Below are 27,947 nucleotides of genomic sequence, written 5' to 3' on the forward strand. Positions count from 1 at the left end.
CGAGGGCTAATGCCTTTTATTTCTATAGAGAGGATCTCTTTAGTGCCAAGAAGGCCATGCCCATTCCTCAAGTGGGTAAACTTGACAAGAGAGGTTAATAGATTGATCCAAGGTCACATAGCAAGCTAAGTGTCAGAGTCTGAGAAGAATAAACACCCAGGCCCTGACATGCTGTCACTGCAAAATTTTGCCAACTGTATCCTAATGATCTGATATTTTATAGCTTAGGTGACACACTTCCTTTATCAGTCACTGTCTTCCTTTGTGACTAGATGGAGTTTTTTTTTCTCATAAGCACAGGAGATTTGGCCTCCTTTAAAGCTGACCTCAGGATCCTTTAATTCATAAGCTTGTCATCCTCAGGTACTCAAGACACAATGAATGGGACACACAGTTCCTAGGATGCTTGCAGATGTCTCTTCCCAGGTGACACCAGCCTGCAGACAAACCAGAAATGATGTCCTGGACTGATGCCCTGAGAATCCTGGCATCTTCCATGCTGGAGTTCTTGGCTGCACGTTTAAAAGAAAATTCCAGAACTTAGGCCTTGACCTCAGAGATTTGTATTCAGTTGCTTTGAGATGAGGCTCAGGCATGGCTATTTTAAAAAACCTCTTTGAATGATTTTAATGTATGACCAGGGTTAAGGACCAATATTCGTGGCTCTCCTGTCGATCTGGTGCAGAACCTCTTCATCCTTAAAAGCAGGCTTTGTAAAGCGGTGGCCAAACAGGTCAGAACTTTGCTCTATTTTTAATGTAAGCCACATTTATTGTACTCTGCAGATGCTGAAGAATGCTGGCTTATCCTCGGGAGTCACAGACTAATGATATAACTTCTCTGTAAGGAGGCCCAGACAAATGAAGCAAACTGAATCTCTCATCTTCAAAAGCAGCTGGATAGGTAGAGCTTGAATGGAACAGGCTGGCATGCCTTTGGAGTGAGTAAAATTCTGTCTCTTGAACCTGTCAGAAGTTCTTGAAATAAAGCAGTGGATAAAAGGGCCCAGTGGCTATAATTTATTTAGTTTTTTTCAGAAGCCTTTGAGAAGTTCTTCATCAGAAGGGAATTTGGAACTGGGGAGGGAACTGAAAAAAATGAATCATAGCCATTCTAGAGACTGTTTTGAAAGGCTGATGGGATGTGGTGATCACTTGGTGAGAAGCACATAGGGCTAGAACTCTGAAAGAATGAGCTGCTTAGACATTACACACTTTTCCATCCAGTTTTTAGGGTCGGCTCCATTGCCCTGGAGACCTCCTCATTGCCCACGTAACCCAGGCCCCCCTCTCTTGGATCCCCTGGAGGATTTTGCTTCTCCACCATCCACTCCTGCTTCTTTTAATCTTAGCACTGTGTTTTTTCTTTGACAAACTACTCATCACGCATTCAATCCATGGAATTCCAGTGGGAGCTGTTACTGACCTGCTCCCTCAACATTTATATATTTTAGCTCCAAGGCAGACATGTCCCCTGGGCCTGGTCAATTCACATATTCCATCTCTTTGTCCTCAGTGACTTGTATGGGGTTCGTCACCTTGCTCAAGTTGATCTTATGAATTATGGCCCAGGGATTTTGTGGGAACTATTGACAAAGAAGTTCCTTCTGTCTGTTGCTTTGCCAAGCTGGTGACCAGGGGTTTCTTGAGAAATGGAAACAAAAGAGAAGGAAGTAATATCAAGAGATGAAGCTTGACATACTTTCTGACAATGTCTTTTGAGTATCTGGATCCAGTCATATTTACCAGATATGCCCACTGGATTTTTCTATTAGTCAACAGATACCCCTCCCATGTGTCTTTCCTCCAGCTGGCTAAAGCTGTGTCTCTGTCACTCATAGGATCCTTTCATAAGAGGTTCCTAGTGAATACTTTCCGATACACACTAGTGTACAATCCAATTAAAACTGGTCTATCCTGTCTCCCTGGAGACAGGCTCTTAGGACAGTGGTGCATGGTGATGTTGCCCAAGAAATGAGTCTGTGTTCATGAGCCATTGGGAGAGGGATGTTGGGGGGGGGGTTCTCAGGAAAAGGGTTTACATTCTGATAGCAGTTTTTTGGAGCTGACACTTCTTCTTCTCCTTCTCCCTCCCCCTCTTCTCTCTCCTCCTCTTCCTCCTCCTCTTCTTCTTCTTCTTTTTAAAGATTTTATTTATTTATTTGACCGAGAGAGAGAGAGAGAGAGAGAGAGCATGTACAAGCAGGGGGGAGGGACAGAAGGAGAGAGAGAAGCAGACTCCCTGCTGAGCGGGGAGCCCGATGCGGGACTCGATCCCAGGACCCTGAGATCATGACCTGAGTCGAAGGCAGATGCTTAAGCAGATGAGCCACCCAGGCACCCCCAGCACTTCTTCTTCGGTTAACCCAACATAATGATTGTGAGGAATGCAGAGAAGGAGGGATTGGGAATGAATCATTACTAACTTCTTTGTGCTAGGTACTGGGTCAGATGCTTCACACGTTACCTCAATCCTTACACAGATCTTACGTATATTAGCATCGCTGTTTTACAGATCAGAAAATACTATCAACAGTAATAATAGCTACTATTTATTGAGTGGTATGTTCTAATGTTGACTCTAATTCTACTTTATCCATTATAATCATAATAACCTGCAAGGTAGAGATTACAATCTTTATTTTATGGATGATGACACCAAGTTTCAGAAAGGTTAAGTTCACCATCACACAGCTAAAAAAGAGGAGAACTCTGCATTCAGACAGACCCAATTTGAAAGTAGCTTGAGGGGTGTCTGGGTGGCTCAGTCAGTTAAGCGTCTGCCTGTGGCTCAGGTCATGATCCCAGAGTCCTGGGATCGAGCCCCACGTCAGGTTCTCTGCTCAGTGGGGAGCCTGTTTCTCTCTCTCCTTCTGCCTGCTGCTCCCCCTGCTTGTGCCTGCTTGTGCACTCCCTATCAAATAAATAAATAAAATCATTAAAAAAAATGAAAGCATTTTGATATGAAACAGATCCACATTAATAGGCTTGGTGATGGGTCTGGTCAGGTAGATATTTTGGGCTAAGGAGGGCCTTTCAGTATGCCTGATATTGAAAGGGGAGGAAGAGCTCAATGGAGTAAATCATGTATGGTGTTGCCCACCTCAGGCCGTGGCTCAGTGACCGTCAGCTTTTTTTGGGACATCTGGTCAGGTTACTTGCTTAACAAGATCTAAAGGAGTTCTCTACCCAGAACTTTAGAAAGACAAGAAGGAATAATTAAGGACACAATGTAGAACACAGCTTTCATCCAGCCTATATATTATAAAATAAACCCACACATATCATAAACATACTGGATGCTCCTTATATTTGAGCATCTGGTGTGAATTACCAGTTGGTAAAATGTAGAGCTGGCTGGGATTAAGGGTGCTTGCCAGGGCCTATTAGTATTCTCTCCTTATGTTGTGTGAGTCCTGGGATTGTGAGTCCTCTGCTGATCTGTGCTAATGTCCTGTGGTGATTTGTGTCGATCCATGCCAGCCCACTTGAGACGTGTACTCTTCTTTCTGAATCAGAGTCGGTATCCAAGTTACAAAGTGTTCTCTGAGAATGCAACCACTTGGAGCTCAGTCTTAAAGGTTTATCAATTGCATTTCAGTCATGCCATGTAGTCCTGTCCCAAGTGTTAAATTAATTAAACAAAGAGGCCATGAGACTGAGGTGGCCCAAATGCCACAGCTGCTTATGCAGCAAACCAAAATCTCAGCCTCTAAACGCCTCAAGCTTATACAATTGAAATTCTAAAGACAACCAATCACAGCCAACTTGACTTTCAGCTGCAGCCAATCAAATACTTTCTTGCTTTCATACCTTCTCACGATGAGTCTTCCCCTCAGCAGCGGTCAGCAGAGCGCTCTGAACCACTTCTGGGTTGGTGGTGCCCCATTACAATCAGTTTCTGCTCAAATAAAATGAAAGTTTTTAATATGTCTCAATTTATCTTTTCGCAGCACCCATGGCTATATGCTTGTGGTAGGCTGGAAATGACTCCCACGGATGTCCGTGTCCTAGTCCCTGAAGCCTGGGAATCTGTTACCCCGCATTGTGCAAGGTACTTTGCAGATGTGATTAAGTTCAGGATTTTGAAATGCGGAGATTATCCGGATTATCCAGGTGGACCCAATGTAATTACAAGGTCCTCATAAGACGGAGGATCAGGAGGCGCAGGAGGCTCAGCGTCAGTAGAGGGAAACACGATAGCGGAAGCAAGAGGTGGGAGCGAAGCAAGGAAGCAAGGAAGGCGGTGATGAGCCCGGATGAGCCGCCGTGGGCGGCGCACAGCCTCACCTCCAGAGGCGGAAGAAGGCAAACAGCCTCTCTCCCTGAGCCTCCAGGAGGAACCTCTTCTACTGACACCTTGACCTCGGGCCCATGGGCCTGATTTGAATTTCTGACCTCCAGCACAGTAAGATAATAAATGTTCGTTGTTTTAAGCAACTAAATTTGTGGTAATTTGTTACAGCAGCGCACGCTCCAGACCAAAGCTTAGAGGTCGGAGGGATTTTTTTCCTCCAGCAGATGCCTTCTGCAAATGCCTGCCACACAGTATTTTAGTGACGTGCTTGTGAAGGTGTACCCGTGACTTCCCCTGCTCTGTCTAGGTGGGTTTCACGGGTTCCTCTGGCTTTAAGAGGGAAAAGAGTACGTTCTGATTTGTGTGCATCCTCAAAAACGTTCCCCCGCTCTGGGAAGGCCTTTATTCTCCACTCACTTCCTGTGTCTCACTAGCAAATTGGTCCCCCTGTCACAGGAACTGCCAGTAAAAACTGTCCACTTGCTCTGTCACTGGGTTTTACTGTATAGAAGAGTTCTGGTTAGTTGACTAATACAGAGTTAACAACTTAATTCACATTTAAAGGTTGCACTTTGGAGACTGCTGTGGAAGGCCAGCTTGCGCGGGGTCACTGAGGGCCTTGAGGACCGTGACTTCATCACCGTCCTTGGCCTCAGCTGGACAGGAGAATGACTCGACTTGGGACAGGACTTGGGTGTTACTGGAGCCGATGAAACTCGGACGAAACTGGTGATTAAGCTCGCTTTTGTCCATCCATCCCGGGCATATTCAGTGCTGGCGGCTGGTATTTATACCTGCCATTTGGGGGCCATTTAAAGGGAACTATTAGCAGAACCTTGCTTAGCAACTATGAAGTCAGCACAAAGGGAAGTGTTAATATATAAAGGCTTAGGGGATATTTGATTCAGGACGGCTGTTTTCAAAAGAAGACGTTAAAAGAGTGCTTGGCGACGTCTAATACGTGAGATACCAAGGGAGAGCTGTTCTGGGTGCGCTGGGGTGGGGTTCCTCCTCTCTACCTCCGCGGCCCCTGAAGGTCCCGGGAGCCGCTGTGGCTCCGGCAGCGACGGGCCTCGCTCAGCCCCGTGTCGTGGCAGAATACACCCTGTAGATGCCGGCCTTGCTGCCGCTCGCATTCAGACTGACCGCGCTGGACACACGCTCTGTGGTGGGTCTCTGGGCTTCCGCTCCGGGCGCTCCAGGCCGGCCGGACCCCGTTGGGGTCCAGAGTCTGTTCTTCAACTGGGTACGGTACAATTGCTCAGGATTTAGTTTTCTAAATTACAGTTACGTTCCAGTTTTGTTTCTTTGAGAGAACACCCTGGTTCCCTTGATTGGCGTTTTGAATGTTCCCCGTCCCTTCAGTCACACATTTACAGTCCTTCGGCTTATTTCTACAGATGGCTACATTCGTGCATCATGTATGGGTTTTACGGGTGGTGCCTCAGAGGGCGGATTTGTTCCTGAGTATTTGCTGAGTGCTGTGGCCACTCCCATGACTTATCCACGTGTGTGGTGATGGTCCTGCTATGAGTGGAGCTGCCTACTCTCCTCCTGGGAAGCCCACCCAGTAGCTTGGCAAGGGTGCCTGTGAGGGGGGCAGACAGCATGTTTTCTTCTTTCCCCCTGAAATTTCTGAACGGGGAGGGGATTGTAAGTGTTGGCACTGGATTAGAACGGTCAAAAGTGTGTGAACTCAGCTTTAAAACTTGGGAACCTCAAGTCATGGTTCTCTTCGTTCTACCACAAGGCAAAACCCCCATGTTTTTCACCAATCTAGGACAGAAAAACAACTTGAACACTCAGGTACAACTCACCTGATAATGACACTTCAGTCCCCGCGTCTCTGTCTTCGGTGAGACTGTGCTCACTCAGCTTGGCTTGGTTCAGGACCCATATTTTTTATTCTCTTCCAATCAACTGCTATTTCGGTTGTGGTTGGTTGTGACTTCTCTCTTGTAATTGCGTTTAATTAACATCGACGTAAAAACAGTAGTTTGCTTCCCCCCTGGCATCCTACAGGGGCTGTGCAGATATTGTAGCTTCCGGTCTCCCTCTCTGCTCCTGCTGCTCTCTCCTCACCACCAGCTCTGCCCTCACCTGGCTCAGAATTTCTATGAAAGTTTGAAGAGGAAGCACGACAACACCAGTGCATCCCAGTCGCATGCTCCCTGCCCCCTACGCCCCGATACTTCCGTCACGAGCAGCCATGCGGTTCAAACACTTGTCCTGTCTCCCGGGGGCATCGATATTTCGAAATCTGTTCAGAGACCCTCAGGACCCACCCTGTCTCCACAGAGGGCTTTCTCATGTGACACAGCTGAGCTGTGTGTCTTCATCACTTGAACTTGACCCACTACTGATGCTCTCCAGGGGATCCACACAGCATGGGAGATGCATCACTGGGCTAATTATACACAGTGGAGAAAAGTTTACTTCTCAGAGCAGGAACCCTTTGGAGGTTAAAGCCACCATACGTGCTTGTGAAATGTTGATGCCTAGAGAGAAAGAGCTCAAAAGCCCTCCGGTGGTTCCAGGCCACTCGAGAAAGGCAAGTCTAGTGGGTGTTGGAGGGAGGAGCTGTCACTGTAACACGTGTGATGGCTGGAGGTCGGCTTAACTGAGCTGCTAAATGGAGTTGTGTGTGTTTTTTCCTTGTTACTGTGGGGCGGTCACAGTTTTTATGGTTGTACTCCTTTCATCTTTCTTATAGCCGGCTTGGCTTACTGGCACAGCTGGGTGTCGTGGACTGAAAATGATTAGAAGTAATTTTTTTTTTTTTTCCCTTCAAATGGCAAGCCTCCTCTAACTCTTCCTAGGTTATCTGTCAAAAGTACTTAGTATAAGCTGACTTGTGGTAGGCGAGTGACTGAAGTGGATTTGCTTGCAGCTTCTTGGCATGTGTTTCTCAAAACGTTAGCAGATAAGGATACTAGCAGGCACTTGATACACCCACGGACCACCACTGTCATAGAAAAAAGATGCGAGACAAATTTTAAAAAAGTAAAATGAAAGCTGTGTTCAGAATAAAAAACAACAGTTTTCTCCCAGTGAGAGACATGATAGAGTTTGCCATCCTTCACTGATGAATCCATGTTTGTATAAAGACCCTATAATATATCTGTCCAGTGGTGGAGCGTCTGAGCCACCGATGAATTACTCTGTCTAGTCTATTGCTTTTTAGTTTGTACTTCTCCTAAATTTGGAAATCTGAATTCAGAATATGTCTTCGGTAATGGAGGGACATGTGGGGTGTCTCTATCAGACAGTTCTGGGTATCTGACTGGAACATAAACCCCAAATTGCACAGAGCTTTCTCATTATTGGCTTGGTGCTCATCAGCCCCTCTTTCAATGAGCATGTCCTGCTGTGGAAATAGGAATGTTTTAGCAAGGAAGACGATAGTGAGTGGAGACCTTATTTATTTTTTGGTGGTATTTTTGTAAGTCTTCTTCATATTCTTTTGTAGCATTTAGATATGGCTTTTTAAATGTGGCCATGAATAAACCATGTATTTCTCTCTCTCAGGAGAGAAGAAAATCATTTTTGGAAAGAGCCACTACCAGGGATGGAGCTGTTTGCCTCACCGGTTGTTTCTCAAAAATTTAGATGTCTGATTTCCAATATTAAAAGTCTGGTATTTCAGCTCTGAAGTGATGGGTTCAGGCTATTGAAGACACTGAATAAAGGACCGTGATATGTATGTAACTGGAGCAAGAGTTAAATGATCAATTATAGAAATGCTCTCTACTGGCTTCCAGAGTCAAGAAGTCAAAAATATTCACCACTTAAAAAAAACCCAAAAACAAAACCCCAAGCCCCGCTCCCCTTGACAGAGTATTTGGGTAAGTGAAACCACCAGGAATTCACTGTCCATTCTTTACAAGGCGCACTGAAAAACTCAATAATTTGTGGCAACAATTTGATTTGATATGCATTTTTAAAATGTTGAATCAAGACCGTGGCTTAAAATGCCATCTATATGCCGGTGGTTCTCACAAAAAAGAAAATTGTGGGTCTAGCCGGCTGGTCTCAGAGGAGCATGGGAGGTGCAGAGGGCTGGTCCCTCAGTGGGACTGAAACTGCCCTTGTGGTACCCCGCCTGGATTAGTAGACCCCAAACGCCTCACAGACACGTCAGCTGAATAAATGCTTACTGCTTGTGGTGTTGAGATTCTGTAGTTGTTCATTATGCCGCAATAGCTGCCCAAAATACCTCCTTTCTAGCATTACCCTCATAGAATCTATTTTCAACACAGAAGGTGGAATGATCCTTTTAGAAGCCTGATTTTGTCAGTTCTTTTCCAGATAAGACTAGAACTTTTTTTCCACAGATATCGCTATGGTTTGCTCCCTCACCTTTGTCAAGTCCTTGCTCGAATGCCACCTTCTCACAGAGGCCTACTGATCATCCTATTTGAAGTTCCAACCTCCACACTACTCCTCACCATATAGTCCCAACCTCCCTTACCCAGCTCGCTTTTCCTCTCCTATAGCGTTATCACTTCATAATATATATACATTCATTGTTAAAGTCTGTCTTTCTCTGCTAGAATATAAGCTTTATGAGGGTAGGAAATATTTGTTGTTATTGTTCACTCATGTATACTAAGTACCTGGAACAGTGCCTGATATATTGTAGGTACTCATTAAATATTTGTTGAATAAAAGTCAAGATGTACATTTGTGACCACTGAAGTTCTCTCCAAATAATGCAGTGTGTGGATGGACATTTTAATTTGCCGAGCAAAGGGTTGGCTCCCTAACAGTATTTTGTCAGTATGATCCTAACACAACCTTTCTAGTCTACCTGATGAGGCATAAAACAGTCATTGCCAAAATGGAAAGTCTTTTCTATAGAAAGTTGTTTCGGTAACAAAGAAAATGAAAAATTATAGGGCATTTTTTTTTTGTCACTTATTTATCTAACATAAGCCAAGAGCTGATTTATACTCTATTCATTGTCGGTATTATCCAGCTGAAAAGTGAAAATACAACTAGCAAACTTACATGATCACAAAGACTTTTCACCTCGAAAATTGTGTGCTGAAGTTTACTCTTGTTTTCCCTGTAAGCATATTTATAACGAAACTGGTTTAACAAACCTTTTGACAAAAGTATGGCCTGACGCATTTGGCTGTTAGGCACACAACTTTGACTGATGTGTCTGTGGCTTATGACTCTTCTTCAACTTTGGGCCAAATCTGTCCATTTTGTACTGGAACGTATTATTTTGTACTTGTTCTAGACAAATTCAAGGGTTTCACTAGAGGAAAGAAGAGCTCTTTGAGCTCTGAAAATGAAAGTAAGGCTTTATACCCACCTCGGACAAGTTTTGTACCAGATGATGTCCTGCGAGAGGGGGTGAGGTGATCGTTGCTGAGTTTCAGATCCTCTTGCTCTGTGTCATCCTCGTGGACTCACCCACCAGGCCAGCCATTAGAGCCACAGTCCATGTTCTCACTTGAGTCTTGTTTGCTACCTATGTGTATGTATACCATTTTGAATCATAGTATTTACATTACTATGTCTGTCTCTACTTTAACGCTAGAGTGAACTACTTTTGAATCACTGATCCATTTTTACGAATTTTTACGAATTGTGATGACAGGCTGCTAACAACCAAAAATGCATATTTGACTAATGTAAAGATTGATGCCCAAAGAAAGAGAAGATATGTTAATCAAGATGAGCTGCATCCTGTTAACTGAAGAGTAGCTAACTGAAGGGTTGCTGGAGCAAACTATCCTTATAAGTCATGGACAAATTCTAAAGTAGAAGGATTTCTGTGAAAATCACAGTTCAAATTACATTTAAAATGAATGGCCTGGCTGTGAACCAAATGGTTCTGTCATGTTATTTCTAAAACCACCAACCTGCCTGCAGACCCCTTGACAGATAGTTAAAGACCACCTGTTAACCAAATCCCAAGCCTGAGAAACACTGCTCTGGCCTCAGAGTGGTCCAGGGACCAGCAGGTCAGCCTCATCTCACAGCTGTCTGGAAACACAGAACCTCGGGTCCTACCCCAGACCTTCGGAATCAGAATCTGTGTTTTAATAAGGTCCTCGCGGCATTCCAATGCACATTAAAGTCTGAGAAGCTATTCTAGACCTCTTTTTCTAAGATGGGTACCAGGAGGATGTACTTAACTCTCTTAATAAAGAAGAGCAGCATCACAGGCTTTCAGGATGTCAATCCACACCAACTGAATTGGCAATCGAAGAGGAGTAGAATACGCCACCCCTGAATGTGCCACTTTGGCCATGGGGATCAAGTTGAGCTGAAGACCCTGGGCTCAGCAGACTCAGGAAGAGCTTTTTACCTCCTCCTTCACTGCCTTAAAGAATTTACATAGACCCCCTCCCCCAGAGCTATCACCAGAGATAACTTTTTACATAACAATGACTTATCTGTATAACAGAAAAGTTTACCAACATTTGCTCTTCCCATCTTTCTGTGAATCCTCTTCCTCCCCTTTGAAGCCCCAGATCGCTACCCCTTCTCCTGAGCTCTATCAGCCTCAATTACCTGACTGCCCAGGAGTCTCATATTTTTATGGGGCTCTTGTATGTACAGAATTTGTTTTCCTCTTGTTAATCCATTTCATGTCAATTTAATAATTAGATCAGCCACATGAACCTAGAAGGGAAAAATGGAAAAGTTTGTCGCCCCTAGGCAACCCCTGACGACTGACCCCCAAATCATCTCTTCATTTCTGGCGGGCACAGCCTGCGGGGTGAGGGTGGTGGGCAGGGGTGGCTCTTGGTCAAGGTTTCACCAGGAAAAGGATGCACTGGGAGACCCATAGCCAAGGCTGACTGAGCCAAGGTTGGGCCACATTCTGATGCAGTTCTCATCTTTGGATCCAGTGTTATGAAAAGGAGCAATTTGAAGTGATTTGGCAGATGATGTTGCGTGGTCACGGGGGCTCGAAGGGAGCAGTTATTTTTTCCTCTTTTGTTCAAGCAGCAGCTGTGGCTCCCTATAAATGATATCCCAAATGTGTTGTATGCCAGGGATTTAGAACTTGATGATTCACAGGTTTTTTGAGTTGGTGGTGCTTGTCTAGCTGGACAGTGGTCTCAACCATGCGTGTAGTTACGGCCGGAGGGTTGAGAATTTGCGTCCTCAGCAACTCTTGGTTAGTTTTAGCCAACGTGTTCCTTATTGTTCCAGCAAATGTGATACCACTGGACAGGCCCTAAGCTTCCAGCTGTCATGGCTTGCTCCTGTTCATTCTTCTTTTTCCTTAGATGATTGTCCTCCCCACATTTCCGGCTTTTGCAGCCCATCCTGACCACCACTTCCTCTAGGAAGACTTCGATGACTTTCTGCACCTGGATCATGTCTCTCCTTCCTAGGAAGTCTTTGTAATCTAGTGGTTCCCAGCCTTGGCTGCACATTAGAATCATCTGGGAAGTTTTAAGAGATCTCACTGTTCAGGCCAGAGCCTGAACCAAGGAAGTCAGAATCAAGGGGGTTGCGACCCAGGCATCAGTAAACTGTAAACTCTCCAGGTGAGTCCAGTGCTAAGCCAGGTGGAGAAGCAGTCCCATAACCCTTTTCCCTTCAAGGTTCCTCTTATACCTAACTCTGCTATAGACCACACGAGAGACCACTGTTTTCACTTTATCCCTGTGCCCAGATTGTAAGCTCCCAGAAATCAGGGGCAGAGTTTGCTTACCTCTGTATCCCTCGATAGTATCTAGCATGCAGCTCAGGGAACTTTCACGTTGTTTCCCCTACCAGTCACTCCCCCACCCCGCACCCCTGGTGGGGCCCTTGGGTGGCTGCCGACTCTGATCAGAGGGGGTGGGATAACTGTAGCTCTTGTTGCTGCCATCACTTCCATTTCTGGATTCAGCGATTAGAGGTAGGGGAAGGCAGATATATATGTGCTGAGATATGCCCAAAGCTCTGATATTCCAGGACTTTTATCCATCAAGCAAAGAATTATATTCTGCTAGAAAAAAGTGTGCTTAAATGTGTAGACGACTAGAGATTTCTTTTTGTCTGTTTAGGAACTGTTCGTTTAAATTATCTTTGCTGCCTGACAAATTACTGCAAAATCCAGTGGCTTAAAACCACAGTAAGCATTTACTCACTCCCATAGGAATCCGAGAGTGGTTTCACTGGGTGGTTCTGGCTTAGGCTTTCTCACGAAGTTGCAGCTGTGGTCATAGGAAGGCCAGAGGGAGGTGAAGGATTCACACCCAAGGTGGTTCATTCACGTGACTGACGTGACTTCACATGACTGACAAGTTGGTGCTGATTTTTGGTAAGAAGCCTCAGGTCTTTGCCACGGGACTGCTTGAGTGTCTCTACAACATGGCAACTTATTTCTCTTCAGAGTGATCCAAGATAGCAAGGCACAAGGGGAAACGTCTTTTATAATTATGTACTCTTATGTCTACCATATCATATTGACTACACAGGTCAACATGGGAGGGGACAACAAAAAGGACTTGGCTTTTCTTTACTGGAGGAACTGTCATTGAAATGATTCTGCTTGGTCCTTTATAGGATGGGCACGTGATGTAAGCTGGCCAACTCGATAACTGTGTCCCTTGGGTGAGTATTATTGGTGTAAAGGTGGGCATGTGATGGACACAAACTAGGCCAACCACTGTCATTCCTAGGATTTTGCTAGAGCAATCAAGAAAAAATGTCTTCTTGGTTTGGGGATTATTGGCTGTAGGAGTAATGGACGTCCAGGGCTGAGGGAGAGAGAGAGAGAGGGAGAAAGGGAGAGAGGAAGTATTGATGCAGGAGAGCGAGGTTCTTTCTTGTCTCACGGAGTTGAATGAATGTCTCAATCTCAAGGACAAAGGAGAGTGAGTAAAGTGATAGAAGTTTATTAAGCCAGGATACAGAAAAGGCTCTCAGGAGTGAGAGGGGTCCCGACAGGGTTGCCACTGAGGGCTTTTAGGGATGGTCTTTTATAGAAAGCTAACCAGAGAACTTAAATCTTTTTAACATCTCTGTGGATAGCACCACTGAGTAAGGACTAGTGATAACAGCTTCAATGGCTTACTTCCTTTTTAGGGTCCGGTAATTCTTGGTTGGTCACAAGTAGCCGTTATAACAAGACCCTACCTCTGACACCTAGGACAGGATGGTCTGGTTTGTTCCCTATCTCTGGTTTCCTTTCATTTTGAATTTTGAATTTTGTGAGCCTGATCCCATGGCCCCCTACCTATCTCTCCCTGCCTACCCCCACCTGTCCCTAACTCAGTATCTCAATGGCCTGGTTTGTGCCCTTATAATCAGCTGTATCAATGCTAACTTCGACTTCTGGAGTTCTAAATTATGCAAGTGAAGACTTCTGTCTTCAGCTACATTGATCTAGATTTTTGCCTCTTGGTACCAAATCAGTCCTGACTAATCCAGGGCCTGGAAGCCCAGGGCCTCCCAGCTCGCTTTGGTTCACATTGCTTTATGCGTGGCCGTTCTCCAGTCTCTGGTCTCTCCATTGTAAACCCCTAGGAAGCTGAGTGTATCTGTGTAGTTTCCTGTCCCCCGTGCTGCGGCATCAGGGGTTCTTAGTGCATACTGACAGACTTGGGCTAATTCTGCCTGCAGTGTGGTATAGGGGAAATAATCATGATCTTTGAAGCTATACAGCTCTGGGTTCAAAACTCCCCTCTGCCGTTTATCAACTGTGTGATCTTAGGCCAAGGGCTTAACATCTTTGTCTCCCAGCTATATGCACATAAAGTAGGGCTTGAAATGTGATGTTCCTGAGGCTGTCCTGAGGATGAAATGAGATATCACAGACGGAAAAGCGAGGCGCATATCAAAGGGTCATTTTTTCCTTTTTCTTTCTAGACATAGTGCCAGCTACATTAGAGCTCTACCTGGCCAGGATTTAATTCAGTTCAGTTCTGTTAAATTAGCATATCCTGAATGCTTGCATCTGTTGACGAGTGGACAATGGGGTTTCAGGGAGGTAATTTTGCTTAACTGAGGGCTGGTGAGTTTCACGGTAGGGCTGCATTGCCTTAGGCCACATTCTGAAGTAGAGGGTATTTGAAGCTGATCTCTGCTGAGGCACTCCCCCTCCCACTGACCAGTTGTAGGGGTGGGGGGCCTTGGGGAAGATGCTGTCCTGCAGGGAAGTTGACCCCTGTCCTGTGGTTCAGATGGTCCATTCCCCTCCTTTCCCTACTGGCTGGCTATTGGAGCTCCCCTCCTCCCCACTCCTGGCTAAAACGAATCAATCTGTGTGATGAGGTGAGCCAAGATGTCTCTGAATTGATGTGCTTTCTGGACTCATTGCTCATCTGTTCCATCTTTATTTATCCCATTAATGATGCTGACATTGGCAATTCCTAACCTTGATTATCGGCAGTACATTGTAAGGGTTTAATAAATGTTTGTCAAACTGAATGAATGACAGGCTGATGGACAATATTTGGGAGATATGTGGAACCTTCCATAGATAGGTAAGCGTCTCACTCCTTGCAACCTCCCCTCCACCTAGCCGAACAGCCGCCCCGCTCTGAATAACAAACACCTGAAAAGCTTCTTTGCCAATCTCACAAGTACGTCAAGGTTTTACTTCAGGGCCATCCTATGAACAGTAGTTATCCTTGAACTGTACTACAGATGGAGAAGGGTAGGAGTAAATCAGAATATAGCAGGCAGTGTGTGTTTTAGAAACAAATCCCTGACGTGCTCCTTTCAAAAACATTTGAATTCAGCAGATAACCTACCTGTTTCCTTAATTTTGTGTGAGCATTCCTCTTACAACCTTTGTCCTGTTCCAGTCTAGGGGGAGATGGGGAGGAGGTAGAGGCGAGAGATCAGATGAGGGGAGAAAAATCTCAGCCCAGGGCAGGCCTTCAGAATGGGCAGTCTGGAACTCTCTGGTATGAGCTGAAACTACAATTCAAAGGCAGAATTTCTCCTTCTTCCCAGAAGCCTCAGTTCTGCTCTTAAGGCCTTTCAACTGATTCAGTCAGGCGTGCCCAGATTATGTAGCATAATCTCCTTTACTTAAAGTCAACCAATTATGGATGTTAATTACACCTACAAAATATACATTCATAGCAACACCTAGATTAGTGCTTGATTGAATAATTGGGGATTATATCCTAGCCTCGTTGACAAGTGAACTTAGCCATCACAGCTGAGGAAAGGTAGGGCAGTTGTTTAAGTCCACAAATGCAGTAACAGCAGAAATCAGTATTTTTCTGTAGCTAACCCTTGTCCCACGGGAATGCCAGATCTCCATGTAAGGGATTCTCCAAGGGTTGTTTCCCAGGTGCATACTCTGTCCATCCACTGGATTTAGCACTCCCCAGTTCTCTGTCCTGTTCCCTCTTTCTTTTTGTCAGTGGTTCTCCCCAGGGTTTGAATGAAAATCATCTATGGTGCCTTTGAAGATAACTATGCATATCCTTGCAGAGATTCTGGCATGGTCCTTTTGTGGGGAGGGCATACCAGAATTTCTTAGTTAGAGAAAGGTGAGGAAGTTCATGTGGTATTTGAAAAGCTCTGGTGAAGCTGTGTTGTACATCTCATCCCTCCAAATATATATCTCCAGGCTAGACCTTATCCTTAAACTTCAGATCCATGTAAATAACATCTGGACATATCCATGCAGCTCTCCATAAGAACCCCAGGCTCAACATGTCCAGAGCTGAATTTGTTGGCTTTTCCCCAAATCTGTTCCTCTTCCCAATGCCCCTGATGAATGGAACCATCAATCTGCTATCATTTAAGCATTAAGGTTGGGGTCATCCTGGGCTCCTCCAGCTTCCTCACATTCCATAGCCCATGAGTTGTTAACTTTGTAGATTCTAGCTCTGAAACTTATCTAGAACCTGGCCTCCAGCCCATCCTCCCTGATTTTGTCTTCCTTAAGTTTCTCCTTATCTCTCTCCTGGGCTATTGAAATAGCATCCCAACAGGGCTATTATACCTCCTCTAGGCTTACTTGTACTCCATCTCCCCACAATCCATGTAATTATCTTTCTTGTTTAAAATATTTCAATAGCTCCCCATTCTCACAAGATCATGGCTCAGACTCCTTAGTTTGATCTACACCTCCAGAATTATTTTTTTTAATTTTATTTTATTACGTTATATTGATCACCATACATTACATCATTAGTTTTTGATGTCGTGTTCCATGATTCATTGTTTGCGTATAACACCCAGTGCTCCATTCAATACATGCCCTCTTTAATACCCATCACCAGGCTAACCCATCCCCCCCATGAGAATTATCTCTTATTCTTCCATTTTCCTACCCTCAAAGACAAACAACCTATAAGGGAGCCATGTGGGATAACTTTCAGTTCCTCTAATGTGCCAGGTTGCTTCACACCCCTTTGTCTATGCCCATGCTGTTCCCTTCAACTGGAATGCTCTTTCCGTATTCTAGTGATCAGTCTCACCTCCTGCCCCACAGACCAGCACCAATCATATCTGCTTGGTCAAACCTTCTCATCTTTCAAGATCTCATGTGTAACTCTTTCCTTAAAGCCTTTCTTGACCAGGCCTTCCTTCCCCTCCCCCATCTTGGAGCCAGGACCACTCTCAGAACTGACCATACATGAATAGGGTATCATTATAAAAATTAAAAATAATGTGGATAAACCAAAGGCTCTCTTGATTCAGCCCTTGTAATCTCACTCCCCTCTTGGTTATCAGTGTGTTGTAGATCATTCCAGACTGTTTTTTCACTAACAATTTATCTTGGAAATATTTCCATGTGAGTGGGGTCAGATGGACCCATTCCACACAGAATGTAGTTGCTGCAGAGAATTCCCTCGTGTGAAAGTATTGTGGTTAACTCTTCTGCTATCGATGGATATTTTCCTCCCCGATATTTACAGTAACAGTGCCACAATGAATATCATTTTGTATGCTTCCTTATGCATAGATGCCAAGTACTTCTTTCTACAGAGATGCCTAAGAGAAGTCTGGATAGAAGGTATACAGGTTAGATTCTACATATTCTTTTCATATTTTTATATTTGAAAGTATATTTTTCATTTCTCATGCATTGATAAGAGTTCTTTGTATATTTTGAAGCATAATCCTTAGTCTGATATACGCATGCACACACACAAAAGTATGCATGTATGTGTGTGTGTGTATGTCTCCAAGTTTGTCTTAAAATTTTGTTTATTTGTCATAAGAAATTTCAATTGGTCCACACTACTTAGTGAATGATAGCCCATTTATTCTCAGCCCAAATTACAATGTCATTTTTTTATGAACTAAATTTCTAACTATATTCATGAGTCTGCTTCTATAGTTTGTAGTAGATTTTCTTGATCTTTTTTCTTATTTCTGGGTGAATACCACACAGTTTTGGTTACTATAGCTTTGCTGTATGTTTTGGTACCTTATAAGGAGTCTACTGTTTTTTAGCAGTCTGTCTTCTTCTGCTAGTTATTTGACAGATGGGACGGAGTCATATTTGTCTTTGAATTTTAAAAACCTTGTACATGGTTTGCATCCATGTGTGTTGGGTGATGCAGATGAGTAAACCCAGAAGGTATTGGCACTATTAATGCTACACTTTATATTCTCAAGGTCTCAAAGATCGTGGTGAAAATAACACATTTTCTAGTTTTTATTCCACTTCCTCTTGTAGTTCAGTACTTCAGTGAGTTATTTCATAGGACTCTTATTATTATTTAGTTTGTTTTTGAATAAATAATTCATCTATAGCATACAAAATCCCAAAGGTAGAGAAGTGATAAATGAAGTCTCCCCTCAGTTCTTAAGAGGCAATTATACTACCAATTTCTTCTTTAATCTTCCAGAATGGCAGCATACCATGCACTCTGTTCTGCACCTTGCTATTTTTATTTAGCCGCAAACCCTGGAGATCATTCTACATCAGTACACGTGATGCTGTGTCATGAGATGGCTGTGCTGTGTTTTATTTAACCGGGAAGGCAATTAAAGTGGTTTCAGTAAATATTCTTTATGTGTATAACATTCTCAAATATCTAGAATAAAAGTCCTGCACATGAAATTGGTGGGTCAAAGGGTATTTGAATTTTCAGCTTTGATTTATATCATTAAATTGCTTTCCAAGAAATTTCTAGAGACTTCATGAATGAAGACCTTAATGGCGCTTGCCACCAGGCTTTCAACTTGCTCAGACATGTACTGAGTACCAGGGGGACACTACAGAGGGTCTAGCTGGGCGCCTGACAGTGAGTGGAATTCTGTGTGTGTGTGTGTGTGTGTGTGTGTGTGTGTGTGTGTGTGAGAGATGTACACATGGTAAGAAGCTCAAGGAAAAACCATCAGTCAATTAATTAATTAGGGTCCTCTTTAAAGCTCTAGTAATGAGTGCAAGCATTAGTGGCTTGAATAAAGCTTTGCCTTTATTATTCATTAGAAACTGGCAGTAAATAATAGGTTTGAATTTCACAGTCCCCATGCTGCTAATCAAAGCACAAGATCTTAAGATCATAAATTATTATCCCTCACAACAGGAGCATAAAGGGAATTTGGTTTTATGAATTGCTAACTGGGACACTTGCTAGCCTCTCTCTGGGTCTTGGGCTGATTCAGAGGGAAGGAGGCTGGTAATGGCACCTTGAAACTGGAACATGGTCTTACAGATTGGACAGGGCACAGTTTCCTCAGACTCACAATATTTTACCTACCTGGAGTCAGGGGGATAAGTGGCCCGACACAGAATGAACAGCTCCTCATTCCCCTTGTTGGTAATGGTTCATGATGTCCTATGGCCCAGGCTCTTCCTGGGCCATAGGACCCTTGCAGCTCCCTTATGTTATCTTCCACTGCCCGCTTCATCTGGCATTTCAAGTAGAAAGGCTTCAAACTGCCAATCGGCATGGGCAGAGAAAATGTCTTTAAGTAAAGCATTGGCGAACACAATCATACTTTATAACAAAAGTTTATTAGGATTAAGTCACATTAGAAAACTTCATGCTTTGCCACTTGCCATATTTACCCGGAATGACCAGATTATACTTGGCTGAGTATAAAACAATTCGTGCCCTGTACTGTTTAGAAAGTAAGAAAACTGATGCACGTAGCAGTGTGCCGGAGACCACCATGGTTAATAGCCTAACAGCTGGTCAGCAAAGTGCGTGTTGCTTCTGAGCTTTGGGCCTGAGGAAGACATCATTTCCTTCCTCCTCCAGAAGCAGACCCATCGGAGCCTGGGCGTTGAAGACTGGAGCCTGCTTTTTTGGACTTTAATGTTAACATCTGTATTTCAAGAAAAGCTAGGCTTGAGGTATCTTTATAGCTTCAAACGCACAGGTCGTGCAGCTGAATTAAAAGCTATTGTGTTGGTCTGTCTGTCACAGGCCACGAGCCACCTCTCACAAGGGGAGTCCTGATGCTGTGTCCTTGCCTCCTCAGTGTGGTCTACGCATCATCAGCTCTGCTCCTCCAGCTTCTGCTTTTGCTCATCAGCTGTGAGAGCTGGAATCGGAGGGCAGGCTGGGACTCCGGCACTGCCATGTAGAGACCAACCTGTGCCGTGAGTCTCATCACCCAGCATACAGAGGGGACCTGCCAAAGGGCCAAGAAGTGACTCAAGTGCAAGCAGGGGCAGGAAGCCTCATTCTTTAGATAAAATATAGTATGGGGAGAAGAAAACAGCTTTCTCTGGGAGGGGTCCTACCAAGTTGCAGAGCAGAACTGCATTGAGTGCAGTGTATGCCCGGCTATAACCAACCAACCCCTTCCTTCAGTAGGAGAAGTGGCTGGAAAAGAACGCCAAGGGGAACAGTGGGTCACCACCCAGCATGGGTTCTGTGAGGCCATCGACAGTGGTATCGATCCCTTGTGTGGGCTTTGCAAATAGCTCTGAAGTCATTAAGAGCAAGTGAGAGTCTAGGTTTTTATAATATACAAATTTCACTTACTAAACAACTGGGCATTCCCTTCAGTTAGGAGCCCACATGTTTATGTTCAGAAACTTTTTTTCCCTGATTTTTAAACTCTCCCTAATGAAGGGAATAAAATCTGAAATCGAAATGAAGGGCCTGGAGAGCTATCTACCAAAAAGAAACACCTGCAGACCCAGCACCTCTGTTCCATCCATGCAGCAGCTAGATTCCTAACTCCCTCCCGTCTCAACCCTCCCCACCCTACCCCCCCAATTCACTAATAAAAATGGCTGCTGTCAGAAACTTAGATTCAGTTGCATAATATAGAAGGATGATAATAAATTCTCACTTCTTCAGGCACCAGAGAATACTTGTGACAAGGTTTTGATTCTCTCCAATGTAGGCTCTTACTGCATCGTCCAGCCCCTCCTCAGCACTGCCTCCCCAGCTTGGCTCGTCTTCCTCCAGGAGCCCCACATGACTTGGGATCACATCTGCACCGTTCACCATTAGTTCAGCTGGGACTGCCCTGGCGTCTGCTCAAGCTTGAGTTCGTAGCCTCCTAGGCCGAGGTCCCCCTCGTAAATGTTGTCCTTGCTTGGAGTCTGCGGGGAAGCTTTCTGGTCCAGGCTTGCAGGAGGGCTGCAGGGCGAAGTGGCTTGCTCCTGGTAACTCATGGCCAGTTCGTCCTGATTCACAATGCATTCCACATCTTCCTCTTTGAGCTGTTCCTGCAATTTGGGAGGAGAGAAAAGTGACTTCGTGAAGAAGAACACAAGAGCTGTCCAACAGTGTAAGAATGGAGGGTGCTTGTTTTCCTTTCTTAATGGCCCTGTCTTGCTCTGGCTGAGGTTCCTCGGCCCCCGGCACTGATGGAGCATTTCCCGTGGAAGACCTGGCCCCGGGACACAGTCACTTGAGGCCTCCAGGCCTGGCATGAGAGCTGGTAGAGAGCACGTGCTCACTGAGTGCCTGGGTTAAGGGAGTCAAAATAAAATTCAGTGGATTTCTTGAACTGGTACCCAACCAGGTTGAGAGGAGTTAGGAGTTAGAGGAGGCACGTCAGTGTACGGAATGATTCTCAACGTTGGTTTTGTAACACTTGTGCCCATCACTAAATTCTCAAAACAGTTTCTGTTGTATTTTATTTGAAAAGTGTGTCCTCACAGCATGTTTCTTGCGATGAGTGTCACAAAGCTAAACATGGTTGCGGGGTGCCTGGGTGGCTCAGTTGGTTAAGCGTCTGCCTTCAGCTCAGGTCATGATCTCAGGGTTCTGGGATGGAGACCCGCATCGGGCTCCCTGCTCAGTGGGGAGTCTGCTTCTTCCTCTCCCCCTGCTTCTGCTCTCTCTCTGTATCTCTGTCAAATAAATAAATAAATTCTTAAAAAAAACCCAAAACACAAAGCTAAACATGGTTGGAAGTCACGATAGTAGATAATGGCAGAAACTAACTAGATCTAGCCAACATAGGTTTCCTCAGATGGAGTTTTCCTTGAAGGAAAGAATTAAGATCTCCACTCTTTCATTGGCTTTGGGAAGGCCATACGAAATTACTCACAGAAGGAGCCCTGGTTAGGTGACCGAGGTTAGTGGTTTCCAACATTCAGATGTACTAGAATCACTTGGAAGTTTCACTGAAGCAGATGCTGGGCCCCAAGCTCAGAGTTCTGAGGTGAGGCTGGGGATGGGGGGCTGAAAATTTGCATTTCTAGCAAGTTCCCAAGTGATGCTGAGGCTGCTAGTCCAGGGACACACTTTTGAGAACTGCTGCCTCAGGCTATCGTGCCCAGAGCACATCTGAGATGTCTTTTTCTCTCTTTATGCAAGGGGGTGGCCAGCTGGACAACCTCCAAGGGTGCCACAAACTCCAAGACTTTGCTCCTCTCCAATTCCTGACTGGTTTGTTGGTAATGATTCTAATTGCTTCTCAGCATTTTTTATTCCACTCCCTTGAGCTATAAAGCACAGGCCTCATATTTATTTTTTATTTTTTTTAATTTTTAATTTTTTTTAAAAGATTTTATTTATTTATTTGACAGAGAGAGAGAGAGAGAGAGAGACAGCACGAGAGGGAACACAAGCAGGGGGAGTAGGAGAGGGAGAAGCAGGCTCCCCAAGGAGCAGAGAGCCCGATGCAGGGCTCGATCCCAGGACCCTGGGATCATGACCCGGGCCAAAGGCAGACGCTTAACGACTGAGCCACCCAGGTGCCCCAGGCCTCATATTTAAAACCTCAAAACACAGCAGTTTGTGAGGACATATTACTTCTTTTACATTTTCTAAATTCATTTTATGGTTAAAAATATTGGTCACAATAAAAAAAATTGCATTAAAAAAAAAAAAAAGACTGAGCCCACATCAGCAATATCTGAAAAGAAAAGAGATATGCCTCTTGGTGCAGTGAATTTTAAAATGCTTCCTCCTCAAGCTGGGAAGTAATAGTCCTGAGGTTCTTGGGCTCATCAGTATCCACCAAGCCTGTCCCACATCAGGGTAGTTACTCACCCCGTAGGCCTGAGGACTGGTGAGCAGCCTGGAAATTGGACCACACCATTCAGGTAATGTTGTGGTCAGTGGAGGACCAGCGTGTGTTAAAATTGGTTTCAGATATCTGTAAAGCCTGTTAAGGAATACTTGTCAAGAAGAAGTTAGAATTTAGTTTCCCACCCAGCACAAACCTTTGCATGTGGCGAAAGAGACAGTTATGTTCACCTTTAAATCCCCGACTCCCTCATTTAGGAGGCAATTTGGCTTGCAAAAAATTGCTGTTTATAATCTTTGCTCCACACACTTTTCCAGCCCTCCTGGTAGCCTTTAATCAGAAAGAAATGGGAGCTGGGCCAGCCAACATCAGAGAGAGGGGGTAAATGTTCCTCTTCTCCTCCCCTCCCCCGCTCCATGTCTCATCCATTTGAGACTGCATTTCGTAAGAATTATCTTAAACACCACAGAAAGGATTGTGTTCTCTTAAAACTGCACACATAGCTTAAGCCACCAGTAATTTTCACAAAGAAGCAAGAGGTATTTCATAAACGCTCAGTCATTTTAGAACTGGGTAGTGAACATAGATTGTTTTCCGAAATACTTTATTTTCACTATTCAATACAGTCGCTTTATACTTCATACGTCAATGCGTCTCCATACAAAATTATGTAAATAAACTGGTGCCAGGTTCATTCTATTCTCTAGCACCTGTCTTTCTTATCTCTTCATCCCAAAGTGCTCTAACAAGTTAAAAGAAAACCGTGTTCCTCTAAAGCCATTATGTTTCCCTCCAATCTAGCAATAGTGAAACCCCTAGAGGCTGCCTCAGGTTGCCTTATTATTTCTTTTTTTTTGCTCAAAGGAAAGTAGTGGACTTATTTCACCATTCCATCAGACACAACTTTTAAGCTTGATATTATTTCCTCTGCTGGAGAATATTTCACCTCATCAGCTTTCTGAAAAGCTATAATAAATAGGGAAAGGGAAAAAATGGAAAACAGTTAACATTGGTTGGCTTGCGAAGATCCGAAGTCACCCCCAGGCACTGAGGACACGAGGAGATCTTGGAGATGGCTCAACTAGAACCCATCTAGAGCTGGACACCGCTCCGTCATTGCTGTGCTGCCCTGAGCGTGTGGACAGAGAGAAGGTGCAGCCTCCAGGGGCCAGGCATCTCGTTGTCTCTGGCCTCAAATCCTTCACCACTAGCCTAGTTAAGATGCAAGGAGAGAGACTGAAAAGATGCTTAAGAGAGTCCATAATTCCAGCTGCAAATGGAAAACTTGACACTTCCTTTCAGATGGGTGACGTTTGTGCCCAGCAAAGGACCAGGGAAGATAATGAAGTTCAGAGCCTGGCATGCCCTGTAACATCTTTTGAGTATATCTACGACTCTGGAAATCCTGTGACAGTCCTTCCATTAATTTTCATTACATATTGTTATTTCCTTCATTTTATGGATGGAGGAATTGGGGCCTAGAGTTAGAATGATTTTAAATAAGCCAAAGGCTCCTGTTGCTATTTGAATCCACCACCAACATTGCTAGTGAAAGAGAAATCATCAGGGCAGAATCACGCATTCGACCAGCTGGTTCTTTAGAGAGAAATGCTTGCAGACCTCATCCCTGCTGGTGAGCTGCAGACCCTCTCACACAGGGGCACGTGAGGACACGTGGTCTTATTAGTGTTTATGGTGTGTGTAAGTCAGCGAAAAAATACTCTTTTGGGGAGGTGAGGTGGGTATAACATATGTGTACAACTGGAGTGTAAATCAAGAAAAATCCAGCCAATTTTATTTCAAGATGGAGAAGTGGCGGTAGGTAAGCTATGTTTCTAGAGACATCATATAAAAAAAATGAAGAGGATCGTCAAGGTTCTAATTGTTTCAGGGGCAACTTCCACTATTTGAGGTTCTCGGAATATTGAAAAATTAAAATGAAAAAATGCCACAATAATGTTACAAAGTAAAGCTCAAATTTAAACATTTAACATTTAAATGAACATTTTTTTCTTTTAATCTTGATGAAGTATCTCTTTAACTCTATGTGTAATGTTATTGGAGCTAATACTTAATGACAAAATTTGTAGCTTTTTGTGAATCTGGGGCCTGGACCAAATGGGGTACCATTTGGCCTCTTCTGGACAGGTTCTGGGATTTTTGACTCAGAACGCCTCGGCCTAACTACCAACTCTGCCACTTCACTGACTGTCTGACCTATGGTCGAGTTATTTACCCCTGTGAGCCTCAAATGTTGTTGTGAATATTGATGGGAAATAACATTATGTAAAAATGGTTTTAAACTCTATGTGCTATCCAAATGCTGTTTATTTTATTTTAAAGATTTATTCTCTAAAGAATACTTCTGAGAAATTGGTGTCTCAATCGTTGTTCAGATAATAATGGGGAAATGAGACTGAGGGTAGAGATGAGAAAATGGCCCTCTGGGCATTTGGTGTGGCCTTGGGACGCTCAGGCTAGGTTGTAGGTAGGAAATTTAAGGCGCTCCTACCCCAAAAGTAGCTATTTGGGTTAAAATTCGTTGTGCAGGCAGCTGGTATGAGGTAGTAGGTGAGAGGTGGGCAGAATCTGTTGATGTAAGACTCTTCTAGGAAACTCACAATGACATTATGACTGCACTGCTGTCTCAGTAGCTGTGAGTCAAAGGAGTGAGGCATACTCGGTGTGGCAGCGAGTGGGATTTGCCAAGTGCCACGAAAAGCCACGGCAGATGTGGCACAGAATCGATGCTGAATTTCCTGGTTTGCCCAGTGCTTGCCGTATATCATGTGCTCAGTGGGTGTTTGTTGAATTTCTGATACAGAAAATATGAGTGAGGGAAGTAGATTCTGAGTAACTTGACAAGAGAAGACAAAAGGGGGCAGATTACACTGTTGGTGGGAATGCAAGCTGGCGTAACCACTCTGGAGAACAGTATGGAGGTTCCTCAAAATTTGAAAATAGAGCTACCATATGGCCCAGCAATCGCACTCCTGGGTATTTACCCCAAAGATACAAGTGTAGTGATCCGAAGGGGTATGTGCACCCTGATGTTTATAGCAGCAATGTCCACAATAGCCAAACTGTGGAAAGAGTCAAGATGTCCATCGACAGATGAATGGATAAAGAAGATGTGGTGTATATATATACAATGGAATATCATGCAGCCATCAAAAGGAATGAAATCTTGCCATTTGTAACAATGTGGATAGAACTAGAGGGTATTATGCTGAGTGAAATAAGTCAATCAGAGAAAGACATGTGTCATATGATCTCACTGATATGAGGAATTCTTAATCTCAGGAAACAAACGGAGGGTTGCTGGAGTGGTGGGGCGTGGGAGGGATGGGGTGACTGGGTGATAGACACTGGGGAGGGTATGTGCTCTGGTAAGGGCTGTGAATTGTGTAAGATTGTTGAATCACAGATCTGTACCTCTGAAACAAATAATATATGTTAAAAAAAAAGAAGATAGTAGGAAGGGAAAAATGAAGGGGGGCGGATATCGGAGGGGAGACGAACCATGAGAGACTATGGACTCTGAGAAACAGACTGAGGGTTCTAGAGGGGAGGAGGGTGGGGGGATGGGTTAGCCTGATGATGGGTATTAAAGAGGGCACGTTCTGCATGGAGCACTGGGTGTTATGCACAAACAATAAATCATGGAACACGACATCAAAAACTAATGATGTAATGTATGGTGATTAACATAACATAATAAAATAAAGTTAAAAAAAGGGGGGCAGATTATAGCCAACTAATGAGGTTTTTCTGAGGATAAAAGGCTAAGAAAGTTTAAAGTTGAAGATGGACCTCTTGGGTCTGAGTTATTAGGCTGAAGGGACCATGAAAAGAGTGGGAATGGCATGAAATAAAGTGGTTAAAAAATAAACTTATGTTTTACTCATTCATTTGTTCCTTCATACGCTCACATGTTTTTGTTTTTGTTTTATGTGCCAAACTAGTGAGGCATCTGCACAAGGAAATGGACACTTGCATTTAGAATGGAAAGCTTCCTTGTCTCCAGACTGTGGTCTCCTTGAGGGCAGGGCTGTCCCATTCATTTGGATACAGTGCTTGGCACATTTTAGGTGTGCAAGAAATAATTGCTGAATTAATGAAGACAACAGGCTCAGAGAGAGGAAAAGAATTGCTCAGTGGAACCCAGCCAGAGAGTTAAGGGCAGAGCTGGGCCCGGGATCAAGGACGTTTCCATCACACAAAGCATCTTTCTTCTGTTACAGAGACACTGAGTAACAGATCTTGTCTGATTGGACAACTGATTTGGAATTGAGGAATCAGTGATTTTCAGAGTTCTTTATTGCTGAGCAATGTCTGGAAAGTGGCTGGGTCTCCAGGGTTACCTAAATTATTAAAGAGTAAGAAAACTCTTTTGATCTACAAAAAAACCCCGACTGCTGATTTTGCAAAATGTGTTATTTTTTCCATCAGGTTCTAGTATATGTGCGGGGAGGGAGATTCCCCATTGGGTATTTTTAGTGCAGTTAGTTTTGCTTCTCTAATAAGCTAGAAATGTATCAAGATGAAATGTGAAGCTCTGGGGGAGGGGGGGAACAATGACTTTTCCCATCCAAACGGCATAGGTTTGGGAATAGCAGTTTGGTTCAGGAGATGTAAATAAAAGTTAGAATTCTACCCAGAGTTTAACATGCATGCAATAAGGAAGACAATTAACAGATGCCATTTTTTCCTTTGGCCTGAGTTATCAGAAGGTCCAGAGCTAAATTTAAAAATGCTTAACTGAACGAACATCCAAAATTCCTGGTAATGTTGATTTCTTCCTCTCTTTTGTTTGTTAGTTTTTGTTTTAATTATTTTAAATCCTCATGTTTTACCCATTGTAATTTGCCAAAACTAATGAGTACACAGCTTGCTCACCCCTATGCTTCCTATGACACAGTCCTACATAGACTGGAGAGATGCAAAAACCTTAACCAAAGAGCCAGCTCCACAAATGAATGTCTGCCCCTTTGAGGGGACTAAGCCCCATTGCCCCCTACCATAGGCTGAATGTTTGCATTCTTCCCCAATTCATATGTTGAAGCCTTAACTTCCAGTGTGATTGTATTTGGAGAGGGGGCCTTCCCTTTGGGAAGTAATTAGGGTTAGATGAGGTCATGAGGAGGGTCCCCATGATGGGATTACTTGCCCTTATAAGAAGAGATACCAGAGTCTGTTTGTTCTCTCTCCACGTGTCTACAAAGAAGAGGTCAAGTGAGCATACAGTGAGATGGTGACCATCTTCAAGCCCAGAAGAGAGTTCTCACCAGAACCCAGTCATACTGGCACCCTGATCTCAG

At 44.1% G+C, this 27,947-nt stretch overlaps 1 protein-coding gene across 4 annotated transcripts in view; it reads right to left on the reverse strand.

Moving 5' to 3' along the window:
* Window positions 1-20,517: 20,517 nt before the first annotated feature.
* Window positions 20,518-27,947, reverse strand: part of SLC9A9 (solute carrier family 9 member A9) — a 685,847-nt gene continuing 678,417 nt past the window's right edge. For all 4 annotated transcript variants that reach the window (XM_034996352.1, XM_034996353.1, XM_034996348.1 and 1 more), the window contains 2 exons: window positions 22,650-22,755; window positions 20,518-20,872 (listed from right to left, as the gene is read on the reverse strand). In XM_034996352.1, the coding sequence (XP_034852243.1) occupies window positions 20,651-20,872; window positions 22,650-22,755 (328 nt within the window). In that variant the 3' untranslated portion in view covers window positions 20,518-20,650. The remainder of the gene's footprint in view (window positions 20,873-22,649; window positions 22,756-27,947) is intronic.

This window comes from Mirounga leonina, unplaced genomic scaffold (assembly GCF_011800145.1).
Source record: "Mirounga leonina isolate KUSES-001 unplaced genomic scaffold, KU_Mleo_1.0 Mir_115, whole genome shotgun sequence".
In the NCBI taxonomy this organism is placed as follows: domain Eukaryota; kingdom Metazoa; phylum Chordata; class Mammalia; order Carnivora; family Phocidae; genus Mirounga; species Mirounga leonina.